The 27,011-nt window shown below is 35.7% G+C and overlaps 1 protein-coding gene across 2 annotated transcripts in view; it reads left to right on the top strand.

Moving 5' to 3' along the window:
• PACS2 (phosphofurin acidic cluster sorting protein 2) overlaps positions 1-27,011 on the top strand; it is a 373,380-nt gene that overhangs the window by 129,299 nt on the left and 217,070 nt on the right. For both annotated transcript variants that reach the window (XM_044664723.1, XM_044664722.1), the window contains exons 3-4: positions 5,584-5,673; positions 23,917-24,042. In XM_044664723.1, coding sequence (XP_044520658.1) covers positions 5,584-5,673; positions 23,917-24,042 — 216 coding nt within the window. The remainder of the gene's footprint in view (positions 1-5,583; positions 5,674-23,916; positions 24,043-27,011) is intronic.

Genomic DNA, 27,011 nt, shown 5'->3' with positions numbered 1-27,011 from the left:
CTTTATCCTCACACTCAGGGTCTGTCTGCGCTCTCTAGGCTCCCAAGGTCTCAGGTCTCGTTGTTCTCGGGGTCGAGCCTCCTGGTCGTCCCCTGGTCTGCCCCTCCTCCCTGAGACTCCTTCAGGGCACTGCTTCCACAGCCGTGCTCCCGTCTGCACAGGGTCCCCACTCGAGGTCCAAGCCTGTGCTCAAGATCTTTGTCCGCGTCTAGGGCAATGCCTTCACCTGCGTAGGCGCTCAGGAAAGTCCGTGTGTGTTCTTTAGCCTCTTGGGGTCCTAAATCTTGCTGCTCTCAGGAACAAGCCCTGGAGCTGCCTGTGACTTAATGGGTGCCCCAAACCTGCTTTAACTCTTGTGCGCTGGCCTTGGCACTGTACGTGGTGTGGGGGGTGGGGGAGGGGCTTCTTCCTCTCGCTTTTTAGTGAGAGCTGTTTCACCCCTTTATAGCGTGGAAATGCCCCAATTCCACATACCTTCAATGCTGCACCCTGTTGTGGGGTCCCTTCGTTCGTCTGGATTCGTTTTTATGTCCCCTTGAGGAGTCCTGTATGCTTCAGTTAGGAGAGATCAAGCAGCTGCTCCTTACTCTGCCTCCATCTTAACTGGAAGTCAATCTATTCTAGTTTTTAAGAAGCCTGTTCCTTGAATAAGGTCTACCACTTTCTCTTCTCAGTTTTAAATTCTTTCCTCAGGAACCCACTTCCTCCTAATATTTTATCAGTTGCTTCATTTCTTCTAGATAGTCCTATAATCATTGCCTCAGGTTACAGTTCTTTAGAAATTATTCTGTCCTTCTTTTGGGGACTTCTTAGATTTGCAATAGTTTTTGTTGTTGGCCAGTGTGTTTGTTTTTATTCATTTCTCCAGATTTAGTTCTTATATCCTTTGTAATAGTACTAGGCTCCTTTCTGTGCTGTGCTTTTGACAGGGGAGGATGGCCCTGCAGACTACTTGTGTCTCTGGCCCTTCTCTGAGCATGCAGTTTGACTGTAGGCTTATTAACCTGCCCTGGTGTTTGCTTTGATTATGTCCCCTTTTCCTGTGGTTTGTGTTTTTGGTTGTGTGGGAGTTGAAGAAGTAATTTACTATAGATTCTCATTAGACTCTTGTTCATCATCCAGTATCATGTGAATTTCAGGTTTTGCTGGAATATGTGTCCTGTAATAGGTCATGTAATATCAATTTCTGATAAGAAAATGGAGAACAGAATGAATAACAACCAACAGTTTAGAACATGGAACTTACTCAGATGCCATTAGCCAGGGGGCAAAAGGCAGTTGCTGCCAGCACTATAAAAAGGCACAAGCTGAATCAAACACTCTCTCAGTTGTGAGAAAGGGACCTTGGGTGGTGGGTGGGTAGGCCAAGCAATCTGCTCAAGTTACTTGTATCCTGTTTCTATCCTGTTTCCGTTGATTAGTACATCATCAACTACTGAATATAGTTGTAAGATATATATCAACTACCTGATTACCAAGAACATCATCAAACTTACACTGCCTGGTCAGGGCCAAGAGGCCAGCCTGACCAGGACCAAAAAGGGAGAGGAATCTCTCCAGCCAACAGAAGCAACCTGATTATCAATTGACCATCCAACTTGATCATCTGTAGTTTAGCATAGATTCCCAACACCTTCTTCCTCAACCCTGATCCTTCCCCTGAGTTTATTATAATTAAATTCTTAAAACCTATTTAGGTGAAAGCTGTTATTATCCTAAAGACCAGTCTAATATTCTTGCATCTAAAGGGGAAAGGGAATACTTTGCTTAAGTTGTAGTCATTCACATTATCCAATTATTATCAACATATATCCTCATCATTAACATCTATCCATTAACTCACCCCCAGACAAGTAACCAGAGAACCTGTGTGATTTAGTTCACAGCTTCTCACTTAGTCACTTAGTCTTGGGCACTGTAGGTGGGAACTGGTGCCTAGCTGAGCTACACATATTTGTGGGGCCTTGTGTTCACTACCTCAACCTTGGTATTCACTTAGGCTTCCCATCCTTATTCAGCTTAGGTTCTTGTACCACCTGAGGACCTTGGGCCATCTCTCTATCTAGCCCAATCCAGAAGCATCATACCTCCCATAACAGTTCTGAGCAGCCTCTCATAGGCATATAGACAGCTGTCATGACTGGGTGTCCCCTCTTTTTTATCAAGGAAGCAGATACCTGGCTCATAAGTTTCCTCTCCATCCCATTCAGCCTTGGGATTGCCTATACTTGTAGATTTCAACATATTACTCTTACTTCTTCTCAGTTTTTCAGCCTTTTCTTCTTTTTATCATAATCCTCTCATTTTACTAAAAAAAAGTTGATTCCCTCTTTCTTCCCTCTTCAAATCACCCCTCTCCATCATTTCCCAATTTCAGTTCGTTTGCTCTGTCAGAAAATGAAGTGTCATTTGTTCTTGTCAGTACCAGTCTTTCCACTTGCATCAACAACGACTGAACAAAAAAAAACCCAACCAAACAAAAAAAAAACCTTTTTCTAACCTGCTTTTTAGGATCTCATTGTGACATAAAAGTGGGGACACCTATCTTTATCTTTCTAGATTATTCATCATTTCTTCACATCCTTGACTCTAAGAGTTATATATATGTATCCTCATTTCAGTACTGGGTACCACATTATAAATGTTTAATCACTTCTTTTTTAAAATTTATTTTCTTTACAATTTAAAAAATATTTTTCCTTGATTACATGATTCATGATTTTCTGATCCCTCCCCCCCCCACCCAGAGCTGAAAAGTAATTCCACTGGATTATACATGTATCATTGTTCAAAACCCATTTCCATGTTATTCATATTTGCAATAGAGTGATTCTTTTAACATCAAAACTCTAATCCTATCCCCATTGAACTACGTCATTGATCATGTTTTTCTTCTGCATTTCTGTTCCTACTCATTGCATTGCTACTAGTAGAAAAGTTTATTACATTAGATTGTGTCATAATGTATCGGTCTCTGTGTATAATGTTCTCCTGGTTCTTCTCATTTCGCTCTGCATCAATTCATCATGGAGGTCTTTCCAATTCACATGGAATTCCTCCAGTTTATTATTCCTTTGAGTACAATAGTATTCCATCACCAGCATATACCACAATTTGTTCAGCCATTCCCCAAGCAAGGGATACCCCCTCATTTTCGAATTTTTTGCCACCACAAAAAGCACGGTTATGAATATTTTTGTACAAACGTTTTTCATTATTATCTCTTTGGGATACAGACCTAGTAGTGGTATTGCTGCAGGAAAGGGTAAGCATTCTTTTAAAACCCTTTGCACATAATTCTAAATTGCTTTCCACAGTGGTTGGATCAATTCACAATTCCACCAGTGGTGTATTAGTGTCCCAGTTTTGTCACTTCCCCTCCAACATTTATTATTTTCCTTTAATTTCGTATTCAGAATTGTTTTGATTTGCATTTCTCTAATTAGGAGGGATTTAGAACACCTTTTTAGGTGATTATTGATAGTTTTGATTTCTGCATCTGAAAACTGCCTATTCATGTCCCTTGACCATTTGTCAATTGGGGAATGCTTTGATTTCTTATAAATTTGACTTAGTATATCTTATATCTTATAAAGTTGAGAAATTAGATCTTTGTCAAAGATTTTTGTTATAAAAAATTTCCCCCAGTTTGTTATTTCCCTTCTAATTATGGTTGCATTGGTTTTGTTTTTACAAACCCTTTTTAATATAATCAAAATTATTCATTTTACATTTTGTAATTGTCTTTCTCTCTTGCTTTTTAAAATTCTTTTCTTACCCATAGATCTGACAGGTATGCTATTCTATGTTCACCCAATTTATTTATAATTTCCCTCTTTCTATTTAAGGCATTTACCCATTTTGAAAATTTGACTTTTTTTTTCCTGAAAAGTTACTACATCATTACTAGACTCCTGAAAATTGATAGATTGCTGAGATTCCAAGTTTCTTTATTCAACTTTTGGTGGGGGTCTGAAAAAAATAGCTTGTATATATGTCTTTGTATTTTTTATTCCTAGTGCCTGATAACAATTTGAATTATTTCAAATTAAGTTCCTTTGGCTGTTAGGTCTGAAACATCTTTTCCTTTGCTTTTAGGCACAGCAACTTCAGTTATGCTTCTCTTTCATTAGTGTTTTTCTGTCCAATTTAGTTGCATCTTATCCAGAGATTTACATGGCTTTTTGCAAGATCTTTTTATATATTGGAATATGATGGAATTATCTGGGTTTCCAAGTTTAATTTCAGGGTACAGACATTGTACAATTAACTCTCCTAGTCTAACTAGGTTTATTACAGATATCTCTACTATAAAGCTCTCTCAGACCTCCTATTTAATTGAACAACCTATTGCCACACTGTCACCATTGTGTCTCAACTTTTACTACTTCTGCATCTTTTGTCTTTCACACATAATATAGTTTGATTCTTACTGATTTTCCAACATTTTTATCATGTAATTGGATATAATACATTGTTATGGGGCTTTACCTAGTCAAGGCCCTTGGGACACTATGAGTCAGTAAGAACTCTAAAGGAAGATTTGGAATGTTCCCTAGATGAGAACAGTGATGATCATGTGACTGTATCTTAGATAACTTAATTAACTAACTCAATTAATAAATAATAAACTAACTCAGTTTTTTCTGTTGTGTCATAATATGACCTTAGGGAAATGATAATGATAATAGTTTACCTTTATAAAGTACTTTACCACATATTCACCACTTTCTTCATAAAGAACTCTATAAAATAGGCAGTACAAGTGTGTGTATTATCATTTTATAGATTAGGAAACAGGTTCAGGGAGGTAAGTAATTTGACTTGCATTTTCCACAGCCATTATATTCCTTGGATTCCCTGATAAAATTATACTTCACAGAAGTGCTCAGCACTTTTTTTCCTTTTCACATTCTGCACTTTATAAGTTCTTTAATTATCTTATCTTGGCATGTATTATCTTCCCAGTTAGAATCTGAGCTCTTTTAGGTTTAGTATCATTTCTTACTTCATTTGTATTTTTTTATTCCTTTTTTCCTCCTCTGTGGAATCTAGTACAAACTTCTACAGGCAGTGAAGAACCATTCAAGAAAGACTGTTGCCTGATTGAAGAATTCGAAAACTTCTAGAGCAATTCCTCAGCTACCTCTTTGATAGCATTATAATGGGAGTAGGGCGGGATGGTGGGAAGTAGCCTAGTAGGAACATCATATGATTAAATCAGCTAAATTTTATGTCACAGTAAAGGTTGTAACCTTTTTGAATTAAGACATTTAACAATGTTTCCACATTTGGGCTCCAGTAAAACTGTTGGACTTTTATCAGTACCATTAAAAAATCTATAGTTAGAATTTTTTAGTAATTTTCATTTAGTGTATTGATTGTTACAACTTGAGGATATTACCTTGGTTAGCCATTTATTACAGCAATATAGTACTCATGTGACAGAGAGTTTCAGAAAATAATTGATTTTTCTTTCTATAACTTAGAGACATTTAAAAAATAGCCAGATTAATGTTATTTCAATCAGGAGGCTGCTTGTTATTTTTCTATCAATGAGAGGGTTTTTTCACTTTGTTACAGGGTTCAAAACGAATATTGAGGTCTCATGAAATTGTGCTGCCCCCCAGTGGACAAGTGGAAACTGATCTTGCACTAACATTTTCACTACAGGTAATGGAATTATTTCAGAGTTAAATGCACAATGATTAGAGTTTTATATTTGATTTCAGTTTCAGGAAGTTTTTCTCAGCCTTAAATTTGTTATTATTATAGGAGTTTGTTTCTTTCTCATAACTGAACCGTTACTGATTAGAGAATTTCTTTTAACTTAATATATTTATCATGTCTTTTATCACTAACCATATGAGAAAAAGAATATGCAAATGAAGGATAAAATGCATTTTTAGGGAAATCATTAAAGAAGGAAAAATTAGTTCAGATATTCTAATATGTTATATATACATATGTATATATATATATATATATACACACACATATACACATAGATACACACAGATATGTATTTACATATCTATGCCTGTCTTGGTAAACCACATATGTAGGGCTTCCAGCTAAGATGCCAATATAGAGGAGCCTATATACATTGCAGTAGATATCTTAAGAGGTTATCAACAGGCCTAGGAACAGGAGTTATTAGGTTCAGATATAGCCTCAGACATTACCTAGCTATGTGACTGGGCAAGTCACTTAACATCTAATGCATAGTCCTTACTACTCTTTTGCCTTGGAACCAATATGCAGTATTGATTCTAAGATAGAAGGTAATGGTTTAGAAAAAAAAGTACACCAAGACAAATCAGCAAGCATTTTTTAAGTGACTACTAGAGTAACTAATAGAATGATTAAGTGAGTAAGGACTAGAGATACAAAGAAAGATCTTCTTCATAAGGAGCAGTCTGATAAAAAGATGATATATAAACAGAAAACTGTATAAACAAGATATGTGCAGGATAAATTGGAGATAATCTTAGGAGAAAGTACTGTCATTAAGAGAGATTGAGAAAGACATCTTGTAGAATATGGTATTTTTGCTGAGACTTGAAGGAAGTCAGGAGGAGAGGGAACATTTTACGCATGAGGAACAGCCAGTGAAAATGCCCTGAGTTTTGAGAGATGTAGTGTTTTTTTTTCAAGATAGGCCAGTATTACCAGGTCACATAGTGCATATGTGTAAATGAGTAAGATGTAAGGTGACTAGAAAGGTAAAAGGGATGAAGGGCTTTGCAAAACTTTAAAAAAGATGTTATATTTAATTTCTGAAGGAATAGGGAGTTTATTGGAGCTTCTTGAAAAAGAGAATGACATGGTCTTTATTTAGAGATATTTTATTTTCCCAATTCCATGTAATAACAATTTTTAGAGTACATTTTCCAAAATTACAATATCCAAATTGTATCCCTCCTTCCCTTCCTTACCCCCTCTTGGAGATGGTAGATAATTTTATCTGAACATATTGTCATGTAAAACATAGTTCCATATTGACATGGTCTTTAGGTAGATTAATTTGAAGCTGAATATAAGATGGGTTGAAATTGGAAGAGACATTTGAAAAGAAGACCAATCAACAGACTACTGCACTAGTACAGACATTAGGTAATTAGGCCCTTCTCCTAGATGATGGCAGTGTCAGGAGAGAGAAGTTAGCACATATGTGAGAAATGTTACAAAGGAATCAGGACTGTTATTGACTGATTATGAGATCTTTGAAAGAATGAGGAAAGAAAGAGCATCCAGATTGCAAGCCTCAATGACTAGGGACAGTGGTGCCTTAAGTAGTAATAAGGAAGTTAGGGAAAAGTTCAGGGGAAATATAGTGAATTCAGTTTTTAATATGTTATGTTTGAGATATCTATAGGACATCCATTTGGAGATGTATGAGTAGAGATCAAGAGAGCAGTTAATGCTTGATAAATAGATCTGAGAACAGTCTATATAGAGATGATAATTGAATCCTAATAGGATCATGAAGTAAAGTAATATAAAAATAAATGATCAAGACAAGCAGTGGTAAGCTTCTTTATCCAACCTAGGCCTATATAAGAAGATAGTTAAAAGCTTTCTGTTGCTTAAGGAGGGATCACAAAAGAAGAACCAGAAAATAGTGTGAGCTGTTTAAACTATGGATTCTCTGTATAGAATGCCAAAGGCAGTGAATGAAGCCAGTGGTAGGTTTGGTAATCAGGGATTGAAGTCGGTAATATCTCTTTCTTCACATGTTAGTGAAGAGTCAGGGAAAGAGTCAAACTCCTTGTCACTTCCCAAGTAGACAAGAGAGGGCGGGGGAATACATAATAATAATACCTCTCAATGATTAGGTCCACATTCAGGGAGTAGGGGAGAGGATGGTTTGTAGAAAGTCTAATACTAGCCCAATCTTCAGTCTTTGATTGGGGCCACAAGAGGAGATGGGATCAGTTCCCAATTCAGGATTGTGCAAACAGAAGGAAACAGAAGGGCCAAAGCCAACACCTGCTTTTGAGCCACTAGGAAAGGAGATGGCATCCAAGGACCGATTTAAAATGAAAAGCCCAATACCAGATACCACATCCAAAATTAAGGTGACAGGGACCTCTAGATTATAGAAGGAACATGACCAAAAAAGGACCTGCCTACTCCATCTAAGAGTTTGTGAGAAGATAGGGCCTGGCCATAGCTCAAAATTCTAATCCAGAAATTTGAGGCTGAAGATGAATGAATAAATGGATAATGAAAAAAAATTATATAAAGTGCTTACTAGGTACTAAAAGTTATAAGTTCAATTTCTATTATTAAGTGCTTACTAGGTAGCAAAAATTATAGGTACCAAGCATATTCTTTAGATAAAAACACAAAACACAAAAGTAGAAGTCAAGTCACACAGCTAGCTAGACTAGTTAATACCTAAAGGAGAGTTGTGACCAAGGAGACATTTCACTTTGCAAAGTTGTAAGGAGAGTGAGGAGAGTGATAGAGATTCACTGATACCCCTAGTTCTAGAAGTGGAAAATGTGTATGTATGGGTTAAGGAGGGAGGAAGACATAGGGTGCTTGTGTGGTGATGAAATGTTGGCTAGGAAATGAAATATTGCTAGAGCCAGGCCTAGATATAGCTAGTAATCGAAGCAACCACAAGCCATGACAGTGAGACCCCCCTCCCCCCAACACAACCAAAAGGGATTTGGGGATGGTTGGGGTTAAATTCTATGTGTTGTGATTTCTGGTCCATTTGGCAAAGTGACTGGATGGAGAGACAGGGAGATGGTGATAATATAAACAGAGCAAATCTCTTAATACAACAAAGAAATTCAGTGGTTAGGGGAAACGTAAATGATTAACATAGAAGAGCATGATTTCATAAGTATGAGGGAAAAGAATGACTTGGCTGTATGGATTTCCAGAACAACTTATGGAACAGTTATAATTTTCTACTTATTCATGAGTTCTAGTCTAGGCCTATCTGGTGTGTGTTGGAGAGGGAAGAATGGAAGATGGGGCCATGGCATCATCATCATCATAACTAATATTTATATAGATCCTATTATGTGCTAAATACTGTGGAAAGTGCTTTACAATTATTATCTCATTTGGGCCTCACAACAACCTTGCCAGATAGGCTATATTTTTACCTGCATTTTACAAAATGAGAAAATTAACAGTTGACAGAGGTGCCCAAGATCACACAGCTAGGTAATAAATGTCTAAGTCCAAATTTGAACTCAAGTCTTCCTAACTACAGACCCAGTACTCTATCTACTAGCTATAAAGCCTAATGATATTCCAGAAGGCTTGCTTCCTATATACACTGGTCAGAACAAGTGAGGGGACGGTCAGTATAGATTCTATTCTAGTCACCAAATTAATTTCCTTTAGGATTTTAACTCCTTTCTTTGCTGATGGTCTCTAGGGGAACCTTCTATCTTCAAGGCAGGATTGTAAAAACCAAAAACTCATTCATATATGTCTCCAAGTATGAAATGACCAAAGATATTATAATTCATTTTCTTTTTACTGGCAATCTAGCTTTTAAAAAACTATTAAATCCTGGTTTTTATAATATTTAATTCTTACTATAAATGTGCTTAAGCCCCCATTAGTCTAATTCCATGGGATTTTTACAGTAAAATTTTATTATATTTCAATACTATGCTAAGCTCTGGGATACAAAGAAAGGTAAAAAATAGATCCTGTTCCCAAGGGGTTTATAATCTACTGGAAGATACAACAAGTAAACAAATAATACACAAACAAGCTTATGTATAGAATAAGTAAGAAATAATTAATGGAGGGAAAACATTAGAATTAAGAGATTTGGAAAGGTTTCCTGCAGGAGGTGGGATTTTAGTTGAGACTTGAATCCAGAGAAGTGACAAGGCAGAGATAAGGTAGGAGGACGTTCTAGGAATGGGAGATGCCCAGAGGAAATGCCCAGAGTTGGGAGGTAGGGTTATTTGTAGAACAGCAAAGAAGTCAGTAGATAGAAGAGGGATAAACGAGGTATAAGAAGACTGGAAAATCACAGGGAGGGCCAGGTTGTGAAGGGCTTTGAATGCCAAACAGAGGACTTAGTATTTGAGTCTGGAGGTGAAAATGAGCCACTGTAGTTTATTAAGTATGGGAGTGATACACTGCACTTTAGGAAAAATTCCTTTGCATGATGAATAGAGGATGTACTGGAGTGGCAGGCTGATTAACTGATTATAGGAGTCCAGGTGTGAGATTCTGAATGTCAAGGGGGTAACAGTATCAAAGGAAAAGAAGGGACATTTTTGAAAAAGTTGAAATTGAGAGACATTGGCAATAGATTGAGTATAGGAGGTAGGCAGTGAGGAGCTGAAAATGACTCTTATGTTGTGAGTCTAGGGAAATTGAGAGTGTTGTGGTATCCTCTACAACAACAGGAAATTTTGCAAGAAGGGTTTGGAGATGAAAGATGAGTTCAGTTTTGATATGTTGTGTTTTAAATGGTAACTGGACATTCAGTACAGAATATTTTAAAGGCAGTTTGAAGCTGGATGTCATCAGAGAGGTTAGAGCAAGATAAGTGTATTTGAAAATTGTCAACATAGAGGTGATAATTAAATCTATGGGAGCTAATTTAAAAAAAACAACAACAAATGAACTATATGTTAGAGGGAAATAAGAAGAGGACCCAGGACAGAGCCCAAGTTAGACACCCATCATTTTGTGGGCATGACCAGGGTAAGGGTGAAGTAAAGGAGACTAAGAAGGAACAATTACATAGATAGAAGTAGTGTTCCAAAAATCTAAAGAGAAGAAATTATTGGGGGGAAGAGGGTGATTGACAGTGTTTATGATTATAGAGAGAATAAGGATTGAGAAAAGGCCACAAGAATATGAAAAAGTCATTGTTAACTCTGGAGAGAACAGTTTTGATTTTAGGGAGCTGATAGAAATCAGATTGAAGTGGATTAAGAAGAGAGTAAGAGGCAGCTGGGTAGCTCAGTGGATTGAGAGTTAGGTCTAGAGACGGGAGGTCCTAGGTTCAAATCTGGCCTCAGACACTTCCCAGCTGTGTGACCCTGGGCCAGTCACTTGACCCCCATTGCCCACCCTTACCACTCTTCCACCAAGGAGCCAATACACAGAAGTTAAGGGTTTTAAAAAAAAAAAAAGGAAGAGAGTGAGAGAAGAGAAAAAAAAAAGGTATCTATCATAGATGGCCTTCTCAGCGAAAAGATATAAGATGATTGTTAGTGAAAATGGAAGGATCAGGTAAATGGCTTAGTTTTGTTTTGTTTTAAATCCTTTCTGTCTTAGTAATTACTTTAAGACAAAAGGGCAAGGTCTAGGCATATGAGGTTAAGTGACTGGCCCAGGGTCACATAGCTAGAAAAGTATCCGAGATGTTTTATTCATTGAACTGCCCTAGGTGTAAAGGGTTTTTTAAGAATGAGGAAGACATGAGCATGTTTGTAGACAGTAGGGAAGGAGCTAGTAGAAGGATTGAAGATAAGTGGGACAGTGGGGATAACAGAAGGGAAAATCTCTTAGAGGAGATAGGATTGGAATGGGGTTACTTGTTTGAGTAGAGGGTTTTGCCATGGCAAGGAGTTTAGTCCACTTCATCATGTGTATTGTAGTAAAGGAGCACAATAGTGACAGAAGGCATCTGAGTGATAGAAAATGAGGAATAATAAGATAGGAAGAAGGAGATTTTGGCAAATGGCCCCAAATATTCCTGTAAAATATGAGGCAACATTCTCATCTGAGAGGATGAGGTGAAAGCAGATAATAGAAGTTTGAGGAAACATTTAAAGGTTTGAAAGATCTGCTGTGAAGATGGGATAGTGAGTTGATATAGAAGTAGGATTGCCTGGCAGCAGAGAGAGTTGAGGTTGTTTAATATAAATTTGTAGTAGGCATGGTTGCATGATTTTCTTCACCTTTTTTGGCAGAAGTGAATATGGTGGATGATGGGAGTTACCCAAGCCAGAGGCTTGGCAGAGTGCAATCCGTGATATGATTAAGTGGCCAAAAACTTAAGAGAACTGTGTAGATTTGAACTGATTCATCTTTGGGTCAAGTTTAAAAAAAAAAAGAATAGAGTCAATAGCACAGGTTTGATATCTTGGAATTGAACTAAGGGTTTGAGGGACTGAAGGTCATGGTGTGGACAAAGAATATGATTTGATATGGGAAAAGGGAGAAGAAGTAAATTATAGAAAGATGAGAAAATTTAGAATTAGAGAAAGATTTCTTGAACATGATAACATTTGTGGGTTATAACAAGATCAAGAGTTTGACATTTATCTTTGTGTTATGGAAGGGTAGGTCATAAGAAGTGAGTAGGCTAAGAAACTGAATAGTTATGGTATTTGAAGAAATGTCATTATGTATGTTTGAAGTTCTCTAGTATGAGGGCAAGAGTTGGGGAAAAAAGAAAGTTTGTGCCCCAAGTACTGAGGAATCTCATTTGTAAAGTTCCCCATATTTTGTTTAAATTGCTGCAATCACAGAGTCTTTACTATATCTCATCAGAATACTGGCTGACTTTCCCCTGCATGGCCTTTCCTTCACTTAAGACAGCTAATTAACCATGGAGTCATTGTATTCAAATTCTGCTAGCACCAAATATTCTCTGCCATATCTAACTCAGAATAATCCAGTGATTAAGGTTTAGTATTGAAACACAACTTTGTTTATAAAAAAACTTTTTGTCAACTTGGGAAAACATAAACCACCAAAGTAGTTATGAAAACCAAATTTTTAATCAGGTAAGAGACAAGTTCTTAATATTCAGCTGCCACACAGAGTCAAGCGCTTTAAAAAAATCACACAGAACCAAGGCTCTGGGACTCTGGGTACAGTATTTCTGAGAGAATGGACTGTCAAAGATGATTCTCCAAAGAGTAACAGAACTTGGGGATCTTATATACCTTTTGGGGGAACAAAGGGCAGGGATACAAGGAAAGGAGGAGCCATGGGCTTGACTAACAGGAAGAGATTGATGCTTTACACTAGATACAAAAAGATGTTCCCAGCCAGGGGCTAAATTACCTGTGTTAAAGTAAAATTACAAACTCCTGGTTCTTAGTTTCCATAGAATTTATTAATATTACTTGAATAAGAAAGCATAGAGAAAGAGGGAGATTATCCCTATTCTAATCTCACCAGCTAACCAAGCAACGAGGTGCTCCCACCTCATGGCTCTCAGCCAGTGTCCTCCAAAACTGCCATCCAAGGAAATTGAGCCCACTTCCTGGCACCCCTCTTTTATTTGTTTCTTTTGGCCTGGACCCGTAATCTTTAGTTCTGGGTCATGTCCCTAGGACTCCTCACCTGTGTCCTCTGTTTGGAGCGTTCATGTGAAGTCCAGCCAATGCAGCACAGAGACGCAGGACAGATGAGCCCAGGAGGAGAGGGTTCCCTTTACACACTTGGTTAATGTCAATAGACTTTTAAAACAATTGACATCTTTATACACCTGATCCTCTGGACCAACCAAATCCTAAGGATGGCTCCTTGGACCTTCTTACAGATCTTAGACATAGCATATTTAAAAGAGAGACCATTTCAATATGATATTTTAGAAAGCAAAAGATACTTAGAATCCAAAATGGCTTAGCTTGCAAAACGAAAGGGAGGCTGGTGGGGTGGGAAATAGACTTTTAATATAGGAATTTCAATTCCTGATGAAAAGACCAGAACGGTGGTAGAATCATTGAAACACAAACTTAGAAGACAGATGAAACTCAGAAAGGCAGATATATTTGAGCATTTAGAAAGAGAGAAATTATGATAAAGCCTTTTTAAAATTCCAATAGGGGGAATTTCATAATTTTCAATGATCACAGAGAAGGATATGAAAAGGCAAACAAGGAGGCTGGGTATGGTTTTGTTGTTTTGTTGGTTTTAAAAGAGAAAAGAAAATGGAAAGAAAAAGGAATACACTGGTGAAGAAATGGGGGAGGGAGAGAAAATGTCTATTTTTCATAATTTCACTATGCAAAAAGAAGAGTGTGTAAAGTTATAGGGAATGTTGGAGAGTAGTTGACATCCCATGAATCTGACTTTTGTCTAAAGAAAACAAAATTGAATATACATAGAAATACAATGTTTAGTGTAAAATATATATTAAACTCAATAGCGAAACATCAGAAGAAAAACATATATAAGGAGTTTAAGAAGGAGAATAGAGTCAAGGAGGGAATAGTCTCAAATAAAGAAATAGGATGAATGATAGAGTTACAGATTAAAAAGAGAAAGAAATTTTAAGAGCTGGTGATTTGGGTCTGGGCTAGGAGAAGAGAAAAAATGTGTAAGAGTGGAGGAGACTATTTAAATAATTGAATATTGGTGTTAATCACATTATTTCTCTTTTGTCTAGGCAAGGTACAGACAGGAAAAATGAGAGAAAAAATAGTCATAACTGTGAATGTAAAATGATGAACTTGTCCATAAGACTCAGAAGGCAAAATTCAGCAATGTTAATGTGTGTTGTTTACCAAAACAAAACAAAACAAAAAGAACCATACTCAGAACAAAGATTCACATGGTTAAAAGAGGCTGGAGCAGAATTTAGTATGTTTTAAGTGAATTTTTAAAAACAAAGTGGTAGGGGGGGCAGCTGGGTAGCTCAGTGGAGTGAGAGCCAGGCCTAGAGACAGGAGGTCCTAGGTTCAAATCCGACCTCAGACACTTCCCAGCTGTGTGACCCTGGGCAAGTCACTTGACCCCCATTGCCTACCCTTACCAATCTTCCACCAAGGAACTAATACACAGAAGTTAAAGGGTTTAAAAAAAAAACAAAACAAAGTGGTAACCATGAGCTCTTAAAACAAGGCAACAATAATAAGAAACATGGTTAAAATTGACAGAAAAACTACATTAAACTTAAAGGTGCCATCAGTAATGAAATAACAAAACTAAATATTATATACACTGAATAAACATAGCATCCAACTATTAGAAGGAAAAATTAAAAGCATTATATGAAGAAATAGAAAAACTATAATAGTGGGAGACCTTCAGATCTAGACAGTTATTTTTTTTTTTTAGAAAAATTTTCCATGGTTACATGATTTATGTTCTTGCTCTCACCCCCCAAACCCCCAACTCCCAGTAGCCAACGTGCATTTCCACTGGTTTTAACATGTGTCATCTATCAAGAACTATTTCCATATTATGGGTAGTTGCATTGCTGTGGTCATTTCGAGTCTACATCCCCAGTCATGTCTGCATCAACCCATGTGTTCAAGCAGTTGTTTTTCTTCTGTGTTTCCACTTCTGTAGTTCTTCCTCTGAATGTGGGTAGCATTCTTTTCCATAAATGCCTCAGAGTTGTCCTGGGTCATTACATTGCTGCTTGTACAGAAGTCCATTACATTCGATTGTACCACAGTGTATCAGTCTCTGTGTACAGTGTTCTTTTGGCTCTGCTCCTTTCACTCTGCATCAATTTCTGGAGGTCTTTCCAGTTCACATGGAATTCCTCCAGTTTATTATTCCTTTGAGCACAATAGTATTCCATCACCAGCATATACCACAATTTGTTCAGCCATTCCCCAATTGAAGGGCATATCCTCATTTTCCAGTTTCTTGCCACCACAAAAAGCACAGCTATAAATATTTTTGTACAAGTCTTTTTATCTATGATATCTTTGGGGTACAAACCCAGCAATGATATGGTTGGATCAAAGGGCAAGCAGTCTTTTATCTCTCTTTGGGCATAGTTCCAAATTGCCAGCCAGAATGGTTGGATCAGTTCACAACTCCACCAGCAATGCATTAATGTCCCAATTTTGCCACATCCCCTCCAAAATTTATTACTCTCACCTGCTATCATTTTAGCCAATCTGCTAGGTGTGAGATGGTACCTCAGAGTTGTTTTGATTTGCATTTCTCTAATTATTAGAGATTTAGAACATTTTCTCATGTGCTTATTGATGGTTTTGATTTCTTTATTTGAAAATTGCCTATTCATGTCCCTTGCCCATTTATCAATTGGGGAATGGCTTGATTTTTTTTTATACAATTGATTTAACTCCTTGTATATTTGAGTAATTAGACCTCTGTCAGAGTTTTTTGTTATAAAGATTTTCCCCCAGTTTGTTGTTTCTCTTATGATTTTGGTTACATTGTTTTTGTTTGTACAAAACCTTTTTAATTTAATATAATCAAAATTATTTATTTTACATTTTGTAATTTTTTCTAACTTTTTCTTGGTTTAAAAAATCTTTCCTTTCCCAGAGATCTGACAAGTATACTATTCTGTGTTCATTTAATTTACTTATAGTTTCCTTCTTTATATTCAAGTCATTCGCCCATTCTGAATTTATCTTGGTGTAGGGTGTGAGATGTTGCAGATCTAGACAGTTCTAACAAGAACATAAGAAAGAGGTAAAAGACCTGAATAGAATTCTAGAAGAGTTAAATATGATGGTTTCTCGTGATTTCTGAATATAGATTGAAAGGTATATCCAAATGTTAGCTGTGCATGGCACTTTTATAAAAATTGACCCTGTGCTTGTAAAAAAGTATATTCTTTCCTGATCATAATTTTTATTATGTTTTGTGACATTAAACATTTTTACTGTATCACTAACCACAATGCAGTAAAAATTATGATCAGCAAAGAGCATATAAAGAACTACTTTGAAACAAAAGATAAATGATGTAACCATACAGAATTGGTGGGTTCTAGTACAAATTGTAGGATTTATAGTGTCATTGATCCCAAACTGGAGAGGACCTGAATTCAATAATCAAATATAAACCCTAATTTAATGAAAGAGGAAACTGAGATGCAGAAAGGCAAAGTAAAAGTATAAAATGTCAGTGGTATATCACATATGAATCCAGTGTGAAATATGAGCCTAATTCCAGTGATTGTAGTCAGTGCTTTTTCCATTGTACTTATATACTAGATAATTTCATGAAAATGACTATTATATGAATTTCAGGAATGCAGCCAGAGTAATAATTAGGGGGATATTGATATCTCTCAACATTTTCATCATCTACAGAGAGAAATAATGGGACAGTGGAATTAACAAGACAATAAACCAATAAGTTAAAAATTCCCACTCAGTACACAAATTGTGAAAATATCAAAGATGATCAAAATTGAAAAGCAAAACCCCCACTGAAATATTAAGTAAAACTAAGGGCGATTTTTGAAAATAAAAAACATAAAATACACTGTTATGGTCCTAAAAAATGGAGAAATAAATCAGTTTGAGAAATGAAAAATCAGAAAAGTAAATTCACAACAAATGAAGAGGAAGTAAAGTAAATTATTAGAAATAACTTTCCCCAATTATAAAACAAAGCCAACCAACTAAATGCAGTGGGTGAATATTTATAGGAATGTAAAATACTCTGATTAACAGTATAAGAAATAGATACTACCTAATATCACTTTAAGAATTCAAAAAAGTACCAAGGAGGAATATTTTCTTTTCCTATTTTTGCAAGCAACTTAATTAATAATTTAATTCATCAAATATTCAAAGAACAATTATTTCTAATATTAATTAAGTTGCTTGCAAAAATAGGAAAAGATAGTATCCTACTAACCTCCCCCTATTAGACAAATGTCTTCTTGCTGCTGAAACTAAAGCTATGTAGAAACAGAAAAATAAAAAATAAAATAAAACTATAGATCAGTATCTCTAATGAATATATTTCAGCAGAAATTTTATATTGAAAGCACTTTGTATTACGATCTTATTGGAATTATACCAGGAATGTAAGGTTGACTCAATATTAGGAAAACAATAAACATTGTTCATTGTTTTAAGAAGAACAATAAATAAAATCCACAATTGTATTAATAGAAGCATGGCACTCTAGCCATTGAACCACATAGGTAGTTGCCCCCTGAGTTTTCTAGTAAGACTTGGTATGGCACAAATGTGCCTATTTTCTTAACAGCATTCTAAAAATATTAGTTATAGCAATAGTTATATAGCTAATATTAAAATATTATTATGTAATATTCTAAAATATTAGCTTAAGTAATAATTCTGTAGCAAAAAATATAGTTCTAAAAATATTAGCTATAGCAGTAAAGCTTAAGAGAGAATAAGCAGCCATTGAGCTTTTGCAGAATGCATGGTTTTTACCTTAGAGAAACCTGGAACATCAACTAAAAACAAATTTGAAGCAATTAACAACTTCGTTGAAGTACTAGTATATGAAACAAACAAACAAATAATCATTGTTTCTGCATATTAACAATAAAACTCTGTAGAAAAAGATGGTAAAAAAATTCCACTCTATATAACTGCAGGATATCAAGACATACATACCAATCACGTAAACCATTACAAAATTCTCTTTAGAGAAATAAAGGAAGATTTAAATAATTGGAGAGATATTGAGTGTTTGTGGTTGGTGTCAACATTAAAAAATACTTTCAAAATAAAATTACAGATTCATTGCTATGTCTGTTGAATTACTACTAAAGGTATGCGTTAGACAAAGTAATTACACAAGTCACCTGGAGGAGGAAAAGGTAAAAAAATCCCAAGAGAAATCATTTTAAAAGTAGGAAGACAGTGGTCTTATAAGTACTATATCACATAGACTTTGCTACTAACAGCAATATAGTGATCCAGGACAATTCTGAGGGGCTTATGAAAAAGAATGCTATCCACTTTCAGAGAAAGAACTGTTGGAGTAGAAATGCAGGTAGAAATATATGATTTATCACTTGTTTATTTGGGTATATGATTTGGAGTTTTGGTTTTATAAAATTTTTCACTTATAAACATGAATAATATGGAAATATTTTGTGTGATAATACATGTATAACCCAGATTGAATTGCTTGCCTAGCTCTGGGAGGGGGGAGAGAAGAAGGGAGAGGGAGACAGTATGGATCATATAACTCTGGAAAATTTATGTGGAAATTTGTTATTAAAATAAAATAATAAATAAATTTTTATTTTAATGGGGAGAAAAAAAGAAGTACTATATATCACAGACAGTTACAAAAGCAGAAATCATCAAAAATATTTGCTACTGGCTAAAAAATAGGAATTTTGATTATTGTAATATATTAAGTACATAAGATTCCAAACACAATTTAACATGGTCATATGGTAGCTGATAAAACAAAAGACACCAACTACTAGAATAAGGACTTGATGTCTGGCAAACTTATTGGGAAAACTTGAATATAGTAGGTCAAGTTAGCTGAAGAATAGCATTTCACATAATTTACAACAATAAGCTTCAAATGTATTTTTTATTAAAATATGAAATGGCACATCGCTTTTAAATTAGAAGGAAAGGGAATATGAATAGGAGATGAGTTCTTGACCAAATAAGTGATAATATGATTACAAGAAATAAAATGAACAATTTTGATTATAGAAAATTATATAATTACATTAACACATTCATATTTATATAGAATGCTTTTCTAGAAAAAGAGTAAAATGAGGGGAAAATATTAATGTCACACTTTTATAAAAGTCTGATGTTTGAGATAAGGAAATGCTAATATAAACATATAAGAATAAAAACTATTCTTTAATAGATAAATGTTCTGGAGTATATTAAGGTTGAGATTCTTAAAAGAACTGTGGCAAGGCATTAACAATTGTGGGAAAAAATGCTCTTTCATTGAAAAAAAATTTATATTTGAACAACTCATTCTTATTAGAATAACAGAAAAAATATATATTGATAGTTTTTGGAAGGGCTCTTCAAGGACACTAGTATAGTGACTGAAGAACTATCAATTTATCTCACTATTAGAAATAGGATTAGAGACTGGATTGTGATTTCATTGGTAGAGAGCATTTCAGAGTGAAGAAACTTCTACCAGTGAAGGTAAAGAGCATTTCTAGTGAATTTCCTTGGCAAATAGAGCCCCAGGGTATTTCAAAGGTGGGGATGGAACTTCATCTTTGTGACTCAAATGCCAATTCTCCAGCCACTTTCTAAGCCTTTTCTTGTGAAAAACAATTTGAAAGAATACTCAGACACTAAACTGTAAACCTTTTAAACCATTTTACCAGTACTATTCACATAACCCAAAAATATCAAAAGAAAGAACTCATCTGTACAAAAAACATTGTAAGAGTTTTTTTTTTTTAATTAAAAAGAAACTGGTAGCAAAGTAGATACATGTAATTTGAGGAATCAGTAAACAAATTATAGTATATGATTGTAATGGAGAAACCTCAGAAGACTAGTTAGAACTGCTGCAGAGGGAAAGGAAGTAAGAAGAACCAGATCAATTGGTTCTCCACTGCATGGCTATTTAAGACCCTTTCACGGGGAGTTCATGCAATCAAAATAGTTTTCATAATAAAATTACTAAGAAATTTTAATTTTTAATACAATAAGGATTGATAGATATAACTCCCATAAACAAAAGCTCTTTTGGGAGAAGGGTCCTCAGCTTTTAAGAATGTAACATTCTGAAATTCTGAGACCAAAAAGTTTGCAAGTTTTACAATGACCACAATACTATAACAGAATACAACCAACTCTAAATCTTAAGAATAATGACCAATCATGACTCCAGAATATTGACTCTGCTTTTCATCTCTTAGTAGAGAGGTGACTTGACTAGAATTGTAGAAAGATTTTTTTTTAATACACAGCCAATTATACTTTTTTCCTTAAATGAAAGCTTAAATTTGGGGACAGACAGATGAAGTCGTCATGGCAATGGTTGGAAGTTGTGATGGTGATGCAAAATAGAAAATTAAAAGGGAGAAAAGAGCATCAGTAAAGTTTTTAAATGACATAGGGTAAAATCCTAAGAAGAAGCCATGAGAGCAACAGCTTAATGCTCTAACAGGCCTGTTAGGTTAGTTTTTACAGAAAAGATATGCAATGCAAACTATCTTTGAGATGATTGGCTTTAGGAACTAAAGCTTAGCCATTAGCATAGTTTACTGCTTTCCTGAATACAAAAGCTTCTAGGTCTGGAGAGACTGGAGTTCTTCTTAAACTTAGGAAGTCAAACTGGCCTCAGGGGAAAGTTGTGCTCAATTCCAAGGCCTTCCTCTACCATGGCTAAGTAAACTTCCTTTTATTAAGTATTACATGGACTACTGGTACCTTATTTCATTTCAGGCTTGAGCTAGACCACTGGACTGGCCTGATAAGCACTGGTCGATTATTGAAGGTGACATAGTTGAACAAATCGATGATTTTTTCTGTGGTTTTAAGTTTCGCATATGCTTTTAAAAATGCTTTACTTAATAGAAATTCATAGCGTCATATACAATCCTCTTCCTTTTTTTTAGGAGGCAGGGAGAGATATACCAATCATTATGCTTCGTAATACTAATCAAGTTCACTTTTTAAAATTACAATTTATAATTTTTTTTTCCTTCCTTGACCTAGACAAGTACCTTTCCACTTTTGGAAAATAGTATTTGTAGAAACTTGCTCTACTCATACATATCAACTATCCTTAAAAATTTGAGCGAGGGCAGTGATGGGTAACCTTTTGAGCTTGGTGTATCAAAATTCACCAAAAAAACTGAGCATAACTCGGGTGGTGTGTCATTTTGAGAGAAAAAACCGTAATTTTGCGATATTTATAGTTTAAATAACAAAAATATATAATTGTAATATATAACTGTATTTAATAATCCAAAATAGATAAATGAATATAAGTAGAATTGTCATCTATAGTGCACAGAATGTCTACACTACACTACAGCAAATGTTTCATCCTCGGCATCCTCCCCATACTTCTCTGTATGCAGCTGCATGTGGTCCCATGTCATAGGTTTGCCATCACTGAGCTAGGGAATACTAAGAAGTTGATTTGTCATTAGACATTTAATTGTTTGAAAAAAATTGGACTTGAATTCAAACATTCCTATCTCAAAGGCAGATCTTCTATTTTACAGTTTATTTCTATGAACACTTCTTCTGGAATTAATGGATAAATATAGAGGCTGATGTCACAAAGGCTATAGATAAGCCAGTTCATACTTTATATTATGTTTTCCTTAAAAGTGAAAGCCTTTCCTTCTGCCTATTGACTGCTTACAGGAAACTCATATTTACAAACATGGACAAGAACAAAATTGTGGGGTCTATTCCTCCATAATTTTTGGTTTAAGCATTAAGTTTAATGAATTTATAGCAACTTTGTAGTGAATTACTGGGAAATGAAAAGGATCACCATAACCATTAATCCAGATTGTTGAAGAGATTCCATTAGTTACCAAAACCTCCTATTTCTTTTTGTTCTTTTCTTTTTTCTATATTTAATATCTGTCTGTTCTCCGTTCTCCTCCTCCCAGGATCTCCTATATTTGTGTCAGACATAGTGAAAACACTGTTTAGCACGCTGCAACTCAGAACTCCTGAGCTCAATCTGCTAGCCTCAGCCCTCTCTTATGGCAGGGACAACAGGTGTATATCATCATACCTGACTTTTGTCTCTTTTACCTTTATTCTTGCTTTAGAAATTAAAATATTTTGGTTCCAATTCATTTTAAACCATTTGTGTTTATAGAAAACATCTTTAATGAGATAGTGAAATTAGTGGTAGGGCAAAAATTTAAGAGGAGTGGGGAAAAGCAGATTATGTGCCGCAATGTGCTAAACACTTGACGTATATTAACTTATTTTATTTTCGCCACAACCCTGGAAGATAGGTGTCATTATTATCCCCTTTTGATAGTTGAAGAAACCAGAAGTTAAATGACTTGCCCAGAATCACATAGCCAGTCTGAAGGAGACTTTGAATTTAGATCTTCCTCAGGCCAGATTTAGCATTATCCACTGCGCCACCTAGCTTGCCTCTAATTTTTAATTTTAATGATTGTCAGTGATTTTAGTGAAGATTACTCAAAATCTGGGTTTGCAAAATATTTTTCTATAATTTGTTGACCTTGGAATTGTTGAGGTTAACTATTCTGTATTTTGTTTCCATTTCAGGTAAAACTTACACTATTTATTGATATATAGGATTAGATTCTCTTTTGTCAGCCTGTGATTATTTTCATTTACATTTTCATTTTCAGTTTTAGGAAGATAAATTTTGAATGTACATTTATTTATACAAATATAAAGAACTACTAAATGTCTATGTATATAATAATGCTTTGTCTTTTTAATACACTGAATGAGTGTAATACATATGAATGCAATAAAATATAGTAATAGCTCTGTGAATATGCTAAAAATATATTTAGATAACTAGGTAGTAGCCAATATTTGTTCTTATGGGTGATTTGATAGAGGTGTGCAGAATAGCATACCAGATGTGAAATAATAGGAGATTTTACAGGAAGCATAAATATTTTAGTTACATATAAAAAAAATTGCATTTATAAAATACAAGTATAATTCAAATGTGTCTACACAGAATGAAACTTCTTGAAACCTAAGGATAAGATTTTAATATATATTAATGAATATCATTGACTGTCTTACATAGATGAATTAAGTAATTTTTTTAGGCCTGCTATTGTTACGTATAAACCAGTCACAAATGTAAAAATACATATGCAGCAACCCAAGAATTCCTTTTAATATGGAAAATGGAATTGTTAGGGCTGTGGGCCTATTTATAACTCTTCTTTCCTCTAGTGTTAAAAGAGTAGAATGAAGGGAAAATTAGATAAATGAAGTGTCAAACCCTCATTTGCTAGAAGAATGCCTCTATTTCTGTTGTTTAAGAATGATGGCCTATGATGTTTGTTCCTATTTTTAAATGTAATGCTTATAGAAATATATTTAATTTCTAAATTAATCACAATAGAGATTAAAACATTAAAGTTCTCAATTGCTGTAATATCATTATCTTAGAATTTATGTGTGTTATGCTATTTAACTTGTGTCATTTTACTTTTCTATACAGTGGAAGATCTTGTCTGTTTTGGGGGATAGATAATTATGACCTTTATAAAGTTAAATAATGCCAGAAGTGTGGAAGTTTTAACTGTTGAATTATATTGTACAGTATCCTCATTTCTTGAAAAGAGAAGGCAACAAGCTTCAGATTATGCTGCAGAGAAGAAAACGATACAAAAACCGAACTATTTTGGGCTACAAAACATTGGCAGTGGGGTCCATCAACATGGCTGAGGTAGGTTCCTCAACATTTAACAATGGTAGATGAATATTGTACAATAGAGCCTATTACATTGTCCACTAGAGAGTACCATTCAATATAAAGTAAGCCTGTCTTAGATTCCATTAAAAAGTTGAGAGATATTTGGAAGAAATCATTAAAATACTGTTTCAATTCAACAAAAATTTATCAGGTATCTATCTGTCTCTTTAGGGGGCAGCTGGGTAGTTCAGTGGATTGAAAGCCAGGCCTAGAGATGGCAGGTCCTAGGTTCAAATCTGGCCTCAAACACTTTCTACCTGTGTGACCCTGGGGAAGTCACTTGACCCCCACTGTCTAGCCCTAAGCACTCTTCTGCCTTGGAGTCAATGGAAGGTAAGGGCTTTAAAAATAAATACATAAAAAATAAATAAATAAACAAAAAGTCAAAATAATTGGAGAAATACTAATTGTTCATAAGTAGGACAAGTCAATATCATAAAAAAAGGAAGAGAGCTTCTTGCCCAAACTGTAATAATAAAGAGAGCCAGTAATTAATGTTAGGGATGGAGGGGAGATAGAGAGAGTCTATGAGGTAAGACTCTCTTCTTGCTCTCCCCTTGCACCAAATATGCACTGAGAGATGTTGAGGGGGTGTCACCCCGAAACTGGGTGGCCTGGATGGTCATGCCACCCCACAGGAGTTGGGGGCAAGACTTCCCTATAAGATGAGATATGGGGGACCCCAATCCAATTCTGAATGAGGGTGGGGTTCATGCAAGCCTCCCCCGAGGTCAGCCAACTTCACAGCGGGTAGTCTGGCTTCAAGATGTAGGCAACCAGACCAAGCTGTGATTCCTCTCCCCTTAGTCTCTCAGGCACTCTGGAATGCTATCTGACTAATGAATGGCTTTTAATATTTGCAATTTAGGGGTTGGGAAAAGGAGTGAAGGTCAGAGGGATTTTGGGGTGCCCCATTCTCTATTTCTATGGGGTCCATCACTCAGGTGGGAACTTTTGGGGTTCCCACTCCTAAGCATCTTCCCCCCTTGTCCCTTCTCCTTCTGTTTCTATTTCTATCCTTTTCTATAATTGTAAGTTAGACCAGAAAGGGTCTCTCAGCAAGGTTGGGTAATTGGGAGAAGGAGCCTAAGAGATGGCTCCCAAAATGGAGTCCCAAAACTTAGCTGACTTGTTGATTGAAGTCTTGCTGGGTGAGAAGCAATGGGATACCTTTGACCAGGGAATCGGAGTTTCAATGTCCAAAGAAAGATCCTCAGGAAGCCCTCAGGACTGGATCTGAGCTGAGATGTTCTCCCTCTCTCCAGTCCTCTCCAGAAGCCTCCTCTTCCTTCTTCCTCTTCCAGAGAATTACTCAGAATCCCTCTCATCTTAACTGTCACTAAGTGTCACCAACTATCAACCACTCCTTCTTTGGCTCCTCCTGTCCCATCCACCTTGCACAAATCCCATTCTTACAGAATGGATATAAGAATCATTGTGTAGGGTACAGTATTGAATGGAATTGGAAACTGATTAGACTTGAGGGAAGAAAGAAGCTTGTAAAGTGGAGCCATCATCAGAATTATTGAATCAGAATTATTAAGTACATATTTCTTATACCTAAATTGAATTCAGACCTCATCTTCACTTTTTGTTATTATCTAAGCTCAGCTCATGTCATCTTCTTTGTGGCAATAGGGACAAATATAGGGAGGAAGATAATGAGTATAGTTCAGAATTTGTTAAGTTTTAAAGTACCTGGAGTATGTCTTAAGTGGTAATATCTCAAGTGGTCTTAGGACAAAGTCTTTCAAAGATTAGGTTGAAGACTGACAATGAACCAATCCAAGAGATGAAGAGAAGGAATTGTCTGGTAGGAGAAGAACCAGAACAGTGGCTTAAAAGGCAAGGTAGAAGGCAGAAGTCAGTTTCAAATGATGCAGGGAAATCAAGGAAGTTGAATACTGAGATGCTACCTTTGAATTTAGTTACTAAAAAGGTCTTTGAGAGAGCAATCATAGTAGAACAATGGGGTCAGAAGCCTGATTTCAAGGACTGGAGTAGTAAATTATTAGGATCATTATAAACTTGTCTTTTTCAAAGTTTAGCAATAAAGATGAGAAGAATTTCTTTTTTTTAAACATTTATTAATATTCATTTTTAACATGGTTACATGATTCATGCTCCCACTTTCCCCTTCACCCCCTGCACTCCCTCCACCCATGGCCGACGCACATGTGTCATTGATCAAGACCTATTTCCAATTTGTTGTTAGTTGCATTGGTGTGGTAGTTTCGAGTCTACATCCCCAATCATGTCCGCCTCAACCCATTAGTTCAAGCAATTGTTTTTCTTATATGTTTCCTCTCCTGCAGTCCTTCCTCTGAATGTGGGTAGCATCTTTTCCATAAATCCCTCAGAGCTGTCCTGTGTCATTGCATTGCTGCTAGTACAGAAGTCCATTACATTCGATTTTACCATAGTATATCAGTTTCTATGTACAATGTTCTTCTGGCTCTGCTCCTTTCGCTCTGCATCAGTTCCTGGAGGTCTTTCCAGTTCACCTGGAATTCCTCTAGTTTATTATTCCTTTGAGCACAATAGTATTCCATCACCAGCATATACCACAATTTGTTCAGCCATTCCTCAATTGAAGGACATACCCTCCTTTTCCAGTTCTTTGCCACCATGAAAAGCGCAGCTATAAATATTTTTGTACAAGTCTGTTTATTTATGATCTCTTTGGGGTACAAACCCAACAATGGTATGGCTGGATCAAAGGGCAGGCATTTTTTTATAGCCTTTTGAGCATAGTTCCAAATTGCCAGCCAGAATGGTTGGATCAATTAACAACTCCACCAGCAATGCATCAATGTCCCAATTTTGCCACATCCCCTCGAGCATTCATTACTCTCCCCTTCTTTTATTTTAGCCAATCTGCTAGGTGTGAGGTGATACCTCAGAGTTGTTTTGATTTGCATTTCTCTAATTATTAGAGATTT

The sequence above is a fragment of the Gracilinanus agilis genome, chromosome 2, assembly GCF_016433145.1.
Source record: "Gracilinanus agilis isolate LMUSP501 chromosome 2, AgileGrace, whole genome shotgun sequence".
Taxonomy (NCBI): Eukaryota; Metazoa; Chordata; class Mammalia; order Didelphimorphia; family Didelphidae; genus Gracilinanus; species Gracilinanus agilis.
Note: the sequence above shows the minus strand (reverse complement) of the source record. Positions and strands in the feature narration are given on the sequence as shown.